This window comes from Hyposmocoma kahamanoa, unplaced genomic scaffold (assembly GCF_003589595.1).
Source record: "Hyposmocoma kahamanoa isolate Upper Pololo Valley unplaced genomic scaffold, ASM358959v1 64, whole genome shotgun sequence".
Lineage (NCBI taxonomy): Eukaryota > Metazoa > Arthropoda > Insecta > Lepidoptera > Cosmopterigidae > Hyposmocoma > Hyposmocoma kahamanoa.
This window is the reverse complement of record NW_020653852.1, coordinates 2,449,706-2,465,676: the sequence shown is the minus strand read 5'-3', so window position 1 is coordinate 2,465,676 and position 15,971 is coordinate 2,449,706. Positions and strand designations below refer to the sequence as shown.

General features: G+C 35.3%; 1 protein-coding gene across 1 annotated transcript; it reads left to right on the top strand.

The window, feature by feature from the left end:
• The first annotated feature begins 2,559 nt into the window (after positions 1-2,559).
• On the top strand, positions 2,560-6,554 carry LOC113230978. The gene is made up of 2 exons (XM_026465096.1): positions 2,560-2,800; positions 3,554-6,554. Exons 1-2 carry the CDS (start codon positions 2,613-2,615, stop codon positions 5,937-5,939), a joined length of 2,574 nt encoding a protein of 857 aa, XP_026320881.1. The 5' UTR covers positions 2,560-2,612; the 3' UTR covers positions 5,940-6,554.
• Positions 6,555-15,971: the final 9,417 nt, after the last annotated feature.

The following is a 15,971-nucleotide window of genomic DNA, read 5'->3' as shown; positions in this document are numbered from 1 at the left end:
TTCTGAAACACTAAAACTTCCTTCGCAAGAAACTATTACCAGAATCTCTATACCGGTCACACCAGAAATCACAGATGACTTGCTTTCTATTTTGAAAGTTAAAGTTCAGAGTATGTCAGACTTAGAAAGGAATTGCACAGTAGTGATGGGAACTATGGTATTAAAACCAAGTTTGTTCTATAACAGTAAGAAAGACAAAATTACCGGATTCCACGAAGTCGACGGAGTCCAGTCTCCAAGGCCAGCAACAAATGCTTTGGTTATGATTATTCGTGGATTGTTTTGCGATTATTCACAACCTGTGGGGTACGCTTTACTCTCTGAAGGCAAAGACTTTGATGACGTCTTAAAATGGATTAACAAAATTTTAATGAAACTTTTCGACATAGGTCTCCGCGTCCGAGCGTTAGTAAGTGACCTTGCGTGTGAATGGCTTACTGAAGCAATAAGAAGAACCGTCTCCAGTTCTAGACCATATTTCTATCTCAATGATAGGAAAATTTATTTTATTCTAGACACACCTTACTTATTGAAATTAGTACGAAACATGTTATTACAAAATGATTTTCATTTTCACGATTCTGTAGTCAAGTTTCAACATATTCAAGATTTTTACAAACAGGATAACCAACAGTGTATGAAACTAGCACCAAAGTTAACAAATAGTCATATTAACCCTTCCACTGCAGAAAAGAACAATATGAATTATGCAAGGGAACTTTTTAGTAAACAAGTCGCTGCTGGAATTTCTACTTATGTAGATTTTCATGCTATTGACGAATCTGGAAAGGGAACAGCGAGGTTTATAAGTATGATCGATGATCTATTCGAGGCTCTAAGTTCGTCGCCCACCCTAGAGGCAATTGGTTACAAAAAAGCCTTTTGTGGAGATGAGGTTCAATTAGAATTCTTTAACGAAATGTTGGAGTTGTTCCAGTCGTTAAAAATAATTAATCCAAAAAGTGGAAACGATGTGTCATGCGAAGGGGACTTTATTGAAGAGTTTAAAATTACTATGAAATCCATTTTACAATTATTTGATGATCTGAAGGTTGAAGGGCACACATCTCTCTATACGTCTAGACTACACAATGACGTTTATCACGATTTTATTAAACAAATGCGAGCGCAAATTGGCAAAATCAGTAAACCCACTAGTCGCCTATTTATCAAAGGGTTTATGATTATATTTTTCTCCAATATTATAAAGTCGAAAAATTGTAGCAATATGGATAGCGTACTAGATGAAATTCATAGAATCCTAAAAATGAGAGATGAGCATAGCCAGAAAGATTTGAATGCTGAAGAATTGAAGAAAAGGTCTGTTCAAGTTACTAATTCTGATTGTGATAAACTGCAATTTCCGGAAGACTTTCCTCTTTTTAATAGACGTGCGCACTTGTTAAAACAATGCTTGGATCACCATAAAGACTGTGCTGTTCTAAAATCTTACCTAAAATTGGATGAAGCTAACTATAATTATTGCGGAGATATGAATTATCTCATTTACAAGTATTATATTGGAGGCAACAAAGATAAAATAACTACATTGCCGGTGATTCCCGCCGATAATTTCATCACATATGTAGAAAAAATGGAGTACATATGCCAAGAAATTATGAAAAGGGAACACGTGTGTCTAAATATTTGCGAAACGCTGCAAAAAGCAATAATTGATATTCCACCTTGGAACCCGTGCGCCTGTTTCCCTCATACCTATTTAATAAAACTTTTTGTGATGACAAAGATTTGTAACGTCGTAAAAATAAATAATAACGCATTTCGCAATATGGGTAAGAATGCAGTTTGCAGATTTCTATGGCAATAAAAACCCATAAATATTAGTTTTATCCGGTTATAACTGGGTTTTTAATTGATTAAATTGTGAATTTTCAGTAGCATGGTTTTATTGTTTTAAGTTGACCTTTTCCACCTGATTACGACAGAAAATAAATTTCTGCTTTGGGTCATCTGTACATCTTAAACACCAACTGATATTATTCTACTTGTTGTTATCACTTAGAATTCCTGACAGCTTTTTTATTTAAATAATCTTGCTCATTTTCACAATAAATTACAGGACATCGCCAAACTCAAAAATAAAATAAAAAAATAACACTTTTTACACAACTACTATTATTTAATATAACATAATAATTATTACTTCGATAATAACTATACGATACTATAGCGTCGTAGCTATAGACGACCGTCCCTTATTAACAAATATGTATATTAAGACGTTCAAATGCTGCTAAATCCATATATGTCTAGACCTATAAGTTTACATAATCTAGTATGTAATGTTATAGTACTATTATTATTTCTCACGATGCATGCCGACCGCGACGTGTTAAACTGTCACTAAGAAAAGTATCAAGCCCCTTTCGTCAGAGTATAAAAACGCTTAACCAACTACCTATCTCTTTCTAACGCTTACAAGCACAAGTTCACACTTCTATACAACGGTACGGCAACGCTCCGTGCTTGTTTGGAAGCAGCTCGCGCACACAGAGACACAGTAATACACATACGTATTCACTTTCCGTGTTTGCCGTCGATCCATAGTCTCACAATCGGGTAGCGGAATACGCGCTTTGGTGATAAGAACAATGAGTGCAAATGAAATTACAGTAAAAATGGAAAGAGATGAAGATGATGAACCTGTAGTGCATCCACCAACAAATACTTATGCGGGCAGAATGCCTCCCAATCGGCATTTCTGTGCTGCTTTTGCGTGTATGAACTCGAGTGACAATAACAACTTGAAATTTTTCCCGCTTCCTACTGACCCCCAAAGGTAAATAGCAAGTTTGAACATTATTATCAAATTGGATCGTAGAGTCATTAAGTATTTGCATCAAATAAAACGAATACATAATAACATAACCTCAAATAGTGGAGACGAGAAAATAAACATTCCCCGCAACGCCCCGCATGCCCGCGTCATTTACTCGTGAACAGCGCCATCTATTTTATGCGATACGAACTTTCTCCGACTGATGGTAGTTGCGTTACCGTTCCTAACAAAATAGTTATCGTACATGCTTCTTTGTTGTTTGTGGAGTCCACGCAGATAGCGTTCTTTAAAATTACAAATGTATGTATTATAACAAAATCCCACCAAAAACTTAAATGGGAACAATTGGCTGCATTAAATAATTAGTGTGTATGTATCGCGAATAAAGGACTAAATTGAGATGTATGTGAAATAGTTTCTAATGAAGGTCAATAACAAAAAATGTCTATTTTATTAACACCATTAACTTCGCAAGTTTTAATTAAGTTTAAAATTTTAATTAACTTTATTTACACACACACTCTAGTAACCGATTTCAACTTGGCAAATAGGTGTATTTCCACGAAGTTTTGAGGTTGGTTTTTTTTTATAAAAGTTAAGTATATTTATTATTGTATGTATTATTTATTACGCATTATAGTAGGATTATCGTAGAAGGTCGAACATATAAGTGCCACTACTTTTTGATTTTGAAATTATAACCAAGTAGAGGGTAACTTTTGTGAGAAGTTGAATAATCTTTTTTTATTACAGACGCGAAAATTGGCTGCAACTAATACGACGTGAAGACTTAATAAAAAAGAGTTCCAAACGCTATTATGTATGTGAAACACATTTTCGAAAAGAAGATATCAAAGTAAAGGGTCCAATTATGGTAGTGGCGGATTACGCAGTACCGGCTCTTTGTTTACCTGGTCGATTGCAAGAAGGTAAAGAGACACAAACGTACACTGACGACATTCCACGCTCTTACTCTGTCTTTACTCAAACTTGTCCCGATACGAAATTTGTTCACACCCAGACGAATGTCCAACTATTACACAGCCTACCTTACTGCCAAAAATTAAAAAGTGATCTCAAAACAACCAAATTGAAACTGGCAAAAGTGAAAAGTAAGTTTAATGCAAAACGGAAAGAGATCTTTTCAAAACTATGCGACAAATATTTGTCAAAAGAGTTATCTGAGCTCGTGAAAGCGCAGGTGAACTTGAAAGAGTTCCACTGTGGAAATAGATATACATTGGAATATAAACTGTTTTGTTTCAAACTGTATCATACTAGTCCAGACGCATACCACTTACTGTCAAAAACACTTAAACTTCCTTCAAAAGAAACCATTACCAGAATCTCTATACCAGTAACATCAGAAATTACAGATGACTTGCTTTCTATTTTGAAAAATAAAGTTCAGAGTATGTCAGACGCAGAGAGGAATTGTACTGTAGTGATCGGAACTATGGGATTGAAAGCAAGTCTGTGGTATAGCAGTCAGCAAGACAAAATTGTCGGATTCCACGAAGTCGACGGAGTCCAGTCTCCGAGGCCTGCAACAAGTGCTTTGGTCATGATTATTCGTGGATTGTTTTGCGATTATTCACAACCCGTAGGGTACGCTTTACTTTCGAAAAGTAAAGACTTTGAAGACGTCTTGAAATGGATTAACAAAATTTTAACAAAACTTATCGATATAGGTCTTCACGTCCGAGCGTTTGTAAGTGATCTGGCGTCTGCACGACTTATAGAAGCTATATCGATTAGAAGAAAAGTCTCCAGTTCTAAACCGTATTTCTATGTCAATGGTAGAAAAATTTACTTTATTTTAGACGCACCTTACTTACTGAAACTACTACGTAACAAGTTATTACATAATGATTTTCATTTCCAAGATTCTGTAGCCAAGTTTCAACACATTCAAGATTTTTACAACCAGGACAGCCAAAAATGTTTCAAAGTAGCACCAGAGTTAACAAACAGCCATATTAACCCTTCCACTGGAGAAAAGAAGAATATAAATTATGCAAGGGAACTTTTAAGCAAAAAAGTTGCTGCTGGAATTAATACTTACGTAAATTTTCATGCAATTGACGAATCTGGAAAGGAAACGGCTAGATTTATAAGTATGATCGATGATTTATTGGATGCCCTAAGTTCATCGCCGACTCAGGAGCCGAATGGATACAAAAGAGCCTTTTGTGGAGACGAGATTCAATTAGGATTCTTTAACGAAATGTTGGAATTGTTCCAGTCGTTAAAAATAATTAATTCAAAAAGTGGAAACGATGTGTCAAGTGAAGCGGGCTTTATTGAAGAGTTTGAAATTATCATGAAATCTGTTTTACAATTATTTCATGATCTGAAGGTTGAAGGACACACATCTCTGTATACGTGTAGACTACACAATGACGTCCACCACGATTTCATTGAACAAATGCGAGCGCAAATTGGCAAGACCAGAAAACCCACTTGTCGAATGTTTGTCATAGGATTTATGACTATATTTGTTTCTAACATTCTAAAGTCTAAAAAAGGTGATGATATCAGTGACGCTCATAGTACCCAGCACCTGGAAAGTGTGTTTCTTGAAATTCGCAGAATCAGAGAAATGAGAGATGAGCCAGACAAGAAACATTTGAATACATCTGAAAAATTGAAGGAAACGTCGGTTCAAGTTGCCAAGTCTGATTATGACAAACTACTGTTTCCGGAAGATTTGCCTCTTCTTAATATATGTGCGCACTTGTTAAAACAATGCCTGGATCACCATAAAGACTGTGCTGCTCTAAGATCTTACCTAAAGTTGGATATAGAGAATTACAATTATTTCGAAGACTTAAACTTTAAGTATTACAAAGATGTGTCAATGCCTTTGTTGGTCATTCCTCCTGATAATTTCGTCGCATATGTAGAAAAAATGGAGCACAAATTCCAAGAAATTATACAAAGTGAACATCTATGTGTAAAAATTTGCGACTCGATGCATAAAGCACTAAGTGAAATTCCACCTTGGACTCCCTGCCCATGTTTCCCGCATACATATTTAATAAAACTTTTTGTGATGGCCAAGATAAGTAATATCATTAGAATGAATAATAACGCATCTCGAAGTATAGGTAAAAATGCAGCTTGCAGATTTTCTTAACAGTAATTCCTAGACATAAATAGATTTTATTGTTGAAATGTTAAGTATACATAGTACTTTGTACTATTTAACTTGGCCTAAATGACAATTTATTGCTTTGTATAACATACGAAACCCTACCTAACGTAAGTACCGACGAGTCACTAACTCGATGTCGCGCCACATCTGCCGGAAATTTTTGTCATACACTGCGGTCTGTAGGCACTGTTTGTTTATGTAATGAGTGATTTCGTTAATTTGAAATATTTCAATGTAGTAACAAGTTCATTTTTTGACAAATAATTTAAATAAGTTTCAACAAAAACCGTTAATGGAACGTTCGAGAGAAAGCTACAAAGCGATGTTATTAGTGCTTTAGCAAGTTTCCTTCTTCGGTCCACCCACGCCTCTTGTTAATCAACCAGAGCCTTTTATGGGCCTACTAAATTATTTAGCCCATTTCATTGAATGGAGCAAGCGAAAAACGATCAAAATCCGTTTTCTAACATTTTACGATATAATTTACTTTTTAGATTGACAGGAATTCACAAACAGAAAATATTTAATGCAAATAATAATTATTTGCATAAACATCAAAAATTATATAGTAAATATATTTATGAGTTTTTTTGAATGCCACGATGTTTTACTACTATGATATCATTGACTTACAATTATATGGACGACGGGTCTAATACAAAAACCACGAAAAAAATGTCCCAAGTCAACCTATTTAAACGTAGTGACATGTAAAGGAATATGAAAAAGCTAAAACGTTGAATTTAAATTGTAATGTCTTCGCAGTAATGTCTAATTTTGCTTGCTTCGCTGGCAGTCGAACAAACGATGACTAAAGCGTGAATGACGCTCTGTATACGATTTTAACGCCCTATAAGTTCGGACACTTTTTAGCGCGGACCCGACGTCCATATAATTGTAAGTCAATGTATGATATTCAATTTTTTTTTATGTTAAATTACTCCACTAGTTTGTTATAATTATTAATAACAAAAATAGAACACTTAAAAAAATTCATTCAATCCGGCTGGATTCGAACGACAGTTAAAAAGTCTTTAAAAATCATAAACAAAGAACCAAATAGAAAAATTCGTAAAGCATCTGGCACGATCGAATCCAGCCGGATTAAATTAATTTTTCTAAGTGTTCGACCTTTGTTATTAATAAATTGTATTACGTATATACTTCAAATATTATGATTGAGAGCTACTTGATCATCACCCTATCCTTTGACAGAAGTAGCTGCCAGCCTTTTGGTCATAGGAGGTTTCAGCGAGATGAACTCCTTAGAGAGGCGTTTCCCTTAAACTCCAGAGACCGAATTTTTCCGCTGCAAAAGACACAGATCCGTAACCCTCGCACTGGATCAGGTTGCCAGAATTGTGACATAGGATAAGGGCAACTCTCTTTGTTGTATAATAATAAAATGATATGTGCATCACTCTTCACTTGTACCACTAATTTCCAGTGCTAACTTATTGAAAGCGATGTTTTTTGTGTTCAGTCCTAAATTTTGAAGCAACGGTACTTAGATGAATCTTAAAGCGGTACAGATAAGTTAAATAAAATTATAATTACATGTTCAGGGTTCATGCGGCAAAAAGATGCACTGAAATCATTGAAATACATAATATTGTATAGTGAGCAGTTTTAGGTCTTAATATTGACTTGGACATCAATGTTCGTGTTTTTGGTAGCAAAAATATTAAATTTTTAGATTTATTGAATGTCACTATGTTTTACTAGCATGACGAAACGAAACACTAAGAAAAATACTTTCGATCGAGCTGGATTCGACCCAGCACCCTCAGGCAATCCGTGCCAGACGCATCATACACATACAACAAGCTTCTGGCACGGATTGCTTGGAGGTGCTAGTTGGAATCCAGCCGGGTCTATTTAAGTTTTTTTAAATTTGCAGGACGGCAACTGTCATGCAATTTATCAGACCTGTTTAAATATTTGGCCATTTCTAAATGGATGACCTCCACTCGCCATGTAAGATGCCTGATAGTAATAAATCGACTCCTCCTTGTCGACCTAGTTTAGATTTCAACTCCCTCGCAAACTATATATAACCTTAATCAGCTAATACAATTGGTACGTAGTTTGTGATGGTAGAAAATACTTTTTCTTTTTTCTATTTCTTTTTCTATTAATCTGTCGTAAGTCACAAAAATAGGTGATTTTTTTATAATTCTTTTTGTTTTTGTATAGGCTTCAGCAACCTATTACACTCAGCAGTGAATTATAAAAGCATGAAAATTAATAAGTAGTTGTGAATTTGGGCTTACGATTCTTTACGTGGGAAGGATCGAAACGTTCAACTTCGTATTTTACCAACATTTTTCGCAAAAATCAGTTTATTTATACGATTCGTTGGCTAACAAAGTAAACTCGGTGAACAGTTCGCTAGAGATGGATGACGAAATAAACAACTAGGGATGTAGGCATACATACGTTAGGCCACAAATAAAGACATACAATGTATTGAGTTTTTCGGTTTGCGGCGATTGTTATACAAAGGAAATGAAACTATTTTCCGATCTTAATCACGTTTATACATTTTTTCAAACAAACCAACGTTTCGGGCCCTTCGCAGGTCCCACGATCACAGCTGAATCAACCGTTTAGACCTTTAGATCTGGAAAAATAGTTTTATTCCGTCATACAATACAGGGCGTCCCACGGCTATGCCTGTAATTTTACTATACTGATCGAAAGCTTCACTCATAAGGATTGTTTTCTTCTAAATAACACAGCATATTAAATAAAAGGAAGACCATGAAACAACATTTAATTAAAATAATTAGGTACATTGAACTGCAACTTACAATCAATTTAAGTTCTCAAATGCTCAAAATGTGTCCCATTCTGTAGTATACAAATCCTCACTCTTTTCATAATTTCGCTTCTTGTTGATTTATTTATCTTTTCATGGTGAATGTTTAAAATATAACGTCTATGTTCAGTTTGTAACACCAGCACTCTCTTATACCGGTTCCTGTAATCTAAATATTACAGGTTCATTTTCATGAACAAAATTTCAAATTTAATGTTAAATTTTATGGTGTTATAACCATAATTTATCTAGCCTAAATTATGGCTGAGTGTTCAAACCAAAGAAAAAGAGCAAACACGATTTTGTAACCGGATCGGATAGAATAATCCACCGCTGAAGTTGGGCACGCGGTCAAGCGAAACAATAACGTATTGTAACACGAAAATGGCTTCCTTAATTACGCAATTTGTGAAATACTGGTGCAATTATCAAATACGTAAATTATTAAGTACCTACTCTTGTTATATAGCACATGGAAAATATTACAAATATTAGGTACCTAAAGTACAGTCGCATTACCATTCAAAATCATATTGTAATCATAATCATATTGTATCATTTATTTACGGACGGTGTGCGGACGGTCTTGTTAACAAGCAGTAGCACGTTCTTTTAATGAGTAAAATGACACCAATAACTTTTAAAAAAGAAAACTAGAAATATCCAAAATTTTAACGTTAAGTGCTCACATTTTTGAGTTCACATTTGAGTATGGTTTAAAGCACTCGAAATCATACTCAAATCCCTGCCATTAGGGTCGTATTTCCAGTGCAATCCTGACTTGAGCATTGAGTAGAGTTCTAGAATACGACTCTTAGTATGACATTCGTACAGAGGCTTTAAACAATAACTTTTCACATAACAAACTGCTAGTGAAGTAAAACTATCTTATAAGTGAATAAAAATTTATATTCAAAGCAATTGTTTCAAGTGACGCCCTTGCGCGATACTTTGACAGACTCTATATATTATATTCATTTTCCAACACTATTCGACTTATATAGACGGCACTTCGTCCAGACCACAGTGTAAAACCCAGCGTATTATGCTGTATTTTTACTGTACACTCATCCATAGATCGAGTAATAAAAACTACCACTTTTGAAACAGTAATTTTGAACACAAGTCAATTTATTTATTATTGTTGGTTAATTACATACATAAATCAATGACGTAAGGAACAAATTTCAATAAATTTCCATTAAATTTTTAAGCATGCGTCTATTATTAAGAAAAAATTACGAGACATGTATTTTCGTACACTTAAGAAAGCATAATTTAGTCGCTAATTCGACGCCTCCTACGTAAAATATTGTATGTCGAAATTGCCAAGTTTTCAGGGGAGTGTTTTAAAGTTCTCCGTTTCATTCGGCAAAGCTTGTTACTCACATAGAGTGATCATCTAATAGATCATCTAACCGATATCTAGGATTTTATGATACTCAACGTGTGTAAAGAGATTTTCCGAATAAAAGTGAGAAATCTAAAGTCACGTGTTATGCTTATTTCAGTGAATTCAGAACTTTAAAAGGCTCCCCTGTAAACTTGGCAATTTTGACATACGATACTTTACGTGTGAGGGGTCGAATTGTTTAGTCCGCTTTGAAGTTACTTAGCCGTCTTTAGTCGCCACGTCGCAATAATTATTTACTTCATTAATAATAATAACATTCGGTTAATAAAATCCAATTTAATTGTTATATAAGGTATTAAGTAATGTTAAATTTGTTAATGGGTGTGTACCTAAATAAAGAAACATTTTATTATGAATTTATTTATTTATTTTATTATAATAATGCAGTTAATATAACATCCCAACCACAAATATGGTATATTAGTTTATGTCTGTGATGCCATCAAACTGCCGGGCATTGAAATTATGGCTCAAACGCTATGAGCCAAAAAACCTGGAACAAAGAGGTTATTAGGTTTATGCCATTTTGCGCAGTTGTTATACATATTGGAAATGAGAGTTTCAGAATGGCCGCCGTAAAAATGTAGATATCTATTTACAGAAAGAAGTCAGAAAATTAAACTAATGAAGATAAGTTACAGTCGAAGATCTGGCAGTATGTCCAATTATTAGACATCTTAGACTGTCCCGAAAAGGACCCGAAAGACGGATAATTTAGATTGGGAATGAAACCATTTTTTCAGATCTAAATTGCGTACGTATATTTCATTTTTTTCTAATATGAGTCATTTGTCAAGGTTCATGTAACAAATTATTAAACGCGATTAAGATTTGAGAGAATAGTTTTATTAGAAATTGGAACAAAGAGTTATAATTCTGGTGCTAGTACGAGATTTCATATTCAATCCACAATCACCCTACCCTTCCCGTGACCTAGGTACATTATCTTAACTATGGACAGTGTTTGTGAAGACATTTAAGCGTTGATACGAAGTGATAAGATACGCGCCGTCAACAGTCCACATTGCCAAGCAAACAACTCACGGCGTACGCGCAAAGTTCCATGCTAGAATTTATGCAATCTATCTCCACATTGTTATAGTAAGTTTTACTTCCAGCCGGAATTATTTAGCCTTCTCACAAACCCATGAAGTTCTCAGTTAATTCATTTGCAGTTGATAACATATCACTAAAGTCCACTTTGCAATTACGATTTTTTATTAAACTCAATATTTGAGTCCCGGCCCTGCATATCTATGTCTTCTTTACGTTAACCGGAGTTTATTGACATTTATATTGCCTGAATAATTATATAAATAAGTATTTATACATTTAAAAGCATTATGGCCCCCACAATAAATCGTGAGGATCGTTCATTGCCCACATCAAGGCGATTAGGCCGAAAACCCACGTGCGGGGGGAACGAACTGCTGCCGGTCGTCACACTCGTCGCTGCATTGCTCCAAAAGAATCATCCGACAAGACAGGCTGACAGAACAGTGGACAATTATTTAGTATAACTGTTGGGTAGATCCATAAACTAACAACCGATTTAATCAGTCATCTTTCTATTCAAATTTGTTTTGTCTAAATGTATTTGGTACACCACAGAATTAATAACATTATTAATTTCTAAATCCTAGCTAGTAGGCAATAGAGGAACGTTTGCTTTTCAACTGAAACATTTTTTTTTAATTATTTTTGGCCATGGAAACAAAGTCCTTCAGCCGAAAACTTAAACGTTTAATTATATTTCTGTAAATATGGCCACCACAAAGAGGATAGGCAATTTGAGGCGGCGTGCTTGGATTGACTCGGGATTCCTTAGACCGGGCCGATACGAGTATTTTAGTTCGAAATTCGTATAATTTCGCGTTTTAATCTTCGATTAAGGCACAATAGCACTATCCTATTCCACTTTAAACTAGATTTCACAAAATAATTGAAAGTCAAAATAAAAACGACACTTTTCCCTCCAAAAGGCCCAGAGCGAATCTCAACTGAAACATCGACGTTAGTGTTGCCTCTCGAAAGCAGTGAAGGAAAACAAAAGATTTTTGTTTAAAAAAACGTACACGGAAAGTAATTTAAAGACGGTGCGACTTCTTCCCGGCCAAAGCCTGCAAAGTAAGTATGAAAAACCATTAATGTCCGCTGCTTTAAACATGCAAACAGGCAAAACTCATACAGCCAATTGTTCGTAATTACCAGAACTAAAAATACCTACCTGTACCGCTTACTTAAAAATAAATGGCGGTAAACTAAAGTGCTTTTGTAATTATTTTATGTTTTTTCATCTTTTTGTATTTTAAGTTAAGTTCAAATAAGAAGAGCGATAACGAAAATACAGCAATGGAAATATCATCACAAATTCAGCAAACTACTATTAATGTGCCTGGAAAAACAATAATAACATTTTCTTTTAACTTGTAAGTCAATGCTTTTAACAATAAAATTGTCCTAACTCCTTACCAGTCAAATATTACTTTTTGTTTTTAATTGAATATATTTTTTTACTTTTTCTATTACATCTCTGCAATAATTACTACTTATTACTGAACTTATTTCTTTTCATTTAAGAATTAAGGATTAATGTAGTGTTTACAAAAATTTAATAATTATTTTCCGAAAATGGTGACGGCGTGCTGTCTTTGTAGATACAAATTCAACACTAAATGCGGCATACCAACCTATACCAACGCGGGAGTGAAATTTCAAACACATTAAAAAGAAAAAGAGACCTATATAGAGAGTCTATGTCATTCAAGCCTTAATGAGTCAGTTCCAAATTAACAACCTTATGTACAATGTTTTTTAAAGTAGTTTTACGTTTCGAATTAATTAGATCACTTTCATGCTAAAGGTCTTAGAATAATAACGCATAGAATGATAGTTTCATATCAAATGAACTGTCACAAGTTAAAAATCAAATTCATGTAGGCTAGTTTTAGTAGTACGTTAATTTTCGGTTTTAGTGAATATTTATATAAAAATACAAGTTGAAACGCATTACTTCCTTGTGGAATGTGATGTTAGTATCTATATTATGTTTGTCTGACGTATTTTTTACACTCATTTACCGCACATTGCGTAATTTTTAGATAAAATTCTGGAGCAGTTCGCGGTGCAAGTTGACCTTGAGCACTAAGAGGCCCGCCCGCTCGTGTAGGCCCATTGGGAGCGCTTCAATTTGCCTCACTTAGCGTGTGCGGGCTAGGTTTCTATGCGTTATTATTCTAAGCTAAAGGTGCGATGTGTAATCCCGATTAGAGCATTATGAAGCATAATGGGGTGATGATGATGACGTCAAAATGGCTTTCGACAAATTGTTCCTATACTAATAAACAATACTTTTACAAACACTAATTTACATTCATTTGAAACACAAATAACTGTGAAAACCAAATATGAAATTCCGTTAATATTTCCACATCTGTTTGCAGGTTGAATACGTACCTTAATGTTGTCATGGAAGTAAATAAAGAATTTATCTTTTTTTTATAACATCAAGTGACGGGACGAACAAGTCGTGCGCCTGATGGTAAGCTACAAGCCTGTCCATAACAGTCGCAGTGCCACTCAGAGCTTTAAATCGCATCTGAGGGGCACTGCCACTGCGCCCGTCACCCTGAGACATTTGACAAGTCCCAGTTAGAAAACCGGAACACGGTATCTAATCTGACATTACTGCTTGGCAGAAATAGGTAAGGTGGCATTACTTCCCTGGACGAACACTTTCACAAGGAGCTCTAAATATATTTATCTAATTATTACAATACAATAACATCTTCAGGATGCTGTTGAGACTGCCACGGCACTGCAGTGCAGGGCATGTTTGCTGAAGCGCGAACAGATGACTTTTATTATGCCATTAGGCGTAAAAAAGTGTCGTCTCTGCTAAAGCGAGTGCGAGACAGTGGCAATGGCATCCTGAGGATGTTTGCCCATCGTTTTGACTGTACAATTTTAAAGTTTCGGGTAAACATTACAACTGGTCAAATTAAATAATAATTGTGCATTTTCCTAATTTTAATATTTAAATTTTCTGTCAATATCTCAAAATTCAATGTAATCATACTAACATAGTTGTAAGGTTTATTTTTTGTAACTAACACCATTATCTTATGGACTAAGGGCTGAAATAAATGATTTAAAAAAAATTAATACAAATATCGAATACTAAGAAAAAATTCATTTGATCCGGCATCCAAGATCATAAAATTAAATACTTATGTCGAACTCTAGGGTTTCGACAATGATTTAAGAATATAAGATCATTAGGTTAGGCGCAGTTAGGTAGAAAAAATTTCGAGAAAAAAGCCAGGAGGAGGATTCAGCTTGGATGGGCAGCGTTTGGGAATCTACGTCGAATCTTCTCGTCACCTATACCACAAGATTGAAAACAAAGGTTTTCAACCAGAGCGTCCTGCCTTTTGATTTCCGGAGCCGAGACGTGGACACTCACGATACAGCTAGCCCACCAATTTAAAGACGCTCAGCGAGCTATGGAACGGCCTATGCTCGGAGTTTCTCTGAAGGATAAAATTCGTAATGAGTAACCTCATCCGACAGAGAACCAAGGTCACCGCATAGCTCCTGCAATAAGCAAACTGAAGTGGCAGTGGGCTGGCCATATCTGTCGAAGAACCGAAAACTGATGGGGAAAACGAGTTCTAGAGTGGAGACCGCGACTCGGCAAACGTAGACTGGACTCCTCAGGTGAAGTGACGACCTGCGAAAGGTTGTTGGCGGGAAATGGATGCGGCAAACTGAGGACCGGACGAAATGGCGCACATTGGGGGAGGCCTATGTCCAACAGTAAACTGCGATAGGCTGATGATGATGATGAGGTCTCGCGATTGCTACTAATTTTTTGGACCTAAACATTGCACTTATACATTTGTTTTTTCAAACAAACCAACGTTTCAGGCCGAGATCATGGTACTTGTAAAGATTGAAAAGATGAAGATTAAAAAGCTCGTCCAGGGATGTACTGCCACCTTACCTATTTATGCCGCCAAGCAGTAATGTTGGCATTACTACGTTCCGGTTTAGAAGGTGGTAGTGAAATTACATGGGACTTGTCAACTTATGTCTCACGGAGACGGGCGCAGTGGCAGTGCCCGTCAGATCTTTGTGATTTAAATCTCTGAATGGCACTGCAACTGTTATGGATAGGCGCGTAGCTTACCATCAGGCGCACGACTTATTCGTCACGTCACTTGATATTAAAAAAAAGTAAAAACATCCCGAAACATTGATTTCTTTGAAAAAACAAACATGCGCAATTTAGATCCGAAAAAATAGATTCATCTCCAACATTTAGGTATGTAAAAAGAGGACATATATTTGACGATTCATCAATATAACGAATGTAGATTTGAATTTCAACTGTAACATAATACCGTCTCCGTAATTAATTATAGACGAGAGGGTGTGAGTGCAACGGCCCATAATGCTTTATTGGAGTCATTAAACCATCAATATGACATTGTTAGCGTTCGTACATAAGCACAGCAAACAAAGATACTAATGTTATCGACGATGAAGTGTCAAAATCTCCTAAACATTTGACATTCCAAGTTACATAATACTTTATTAGTAAACGCTTTGATCATAGAAAGAATGGATAATACCTACGCACGCCTCTATGTAAATCCAATAAAATTAATTATAAGACAAAACAGTATTCGTTCGTTAGTCGTGTGTTTGTACACGTAGATATTACTTATTGTCATTGTTAATTTATCGCCGATATAAAGTTAGTTAATAACTCTAA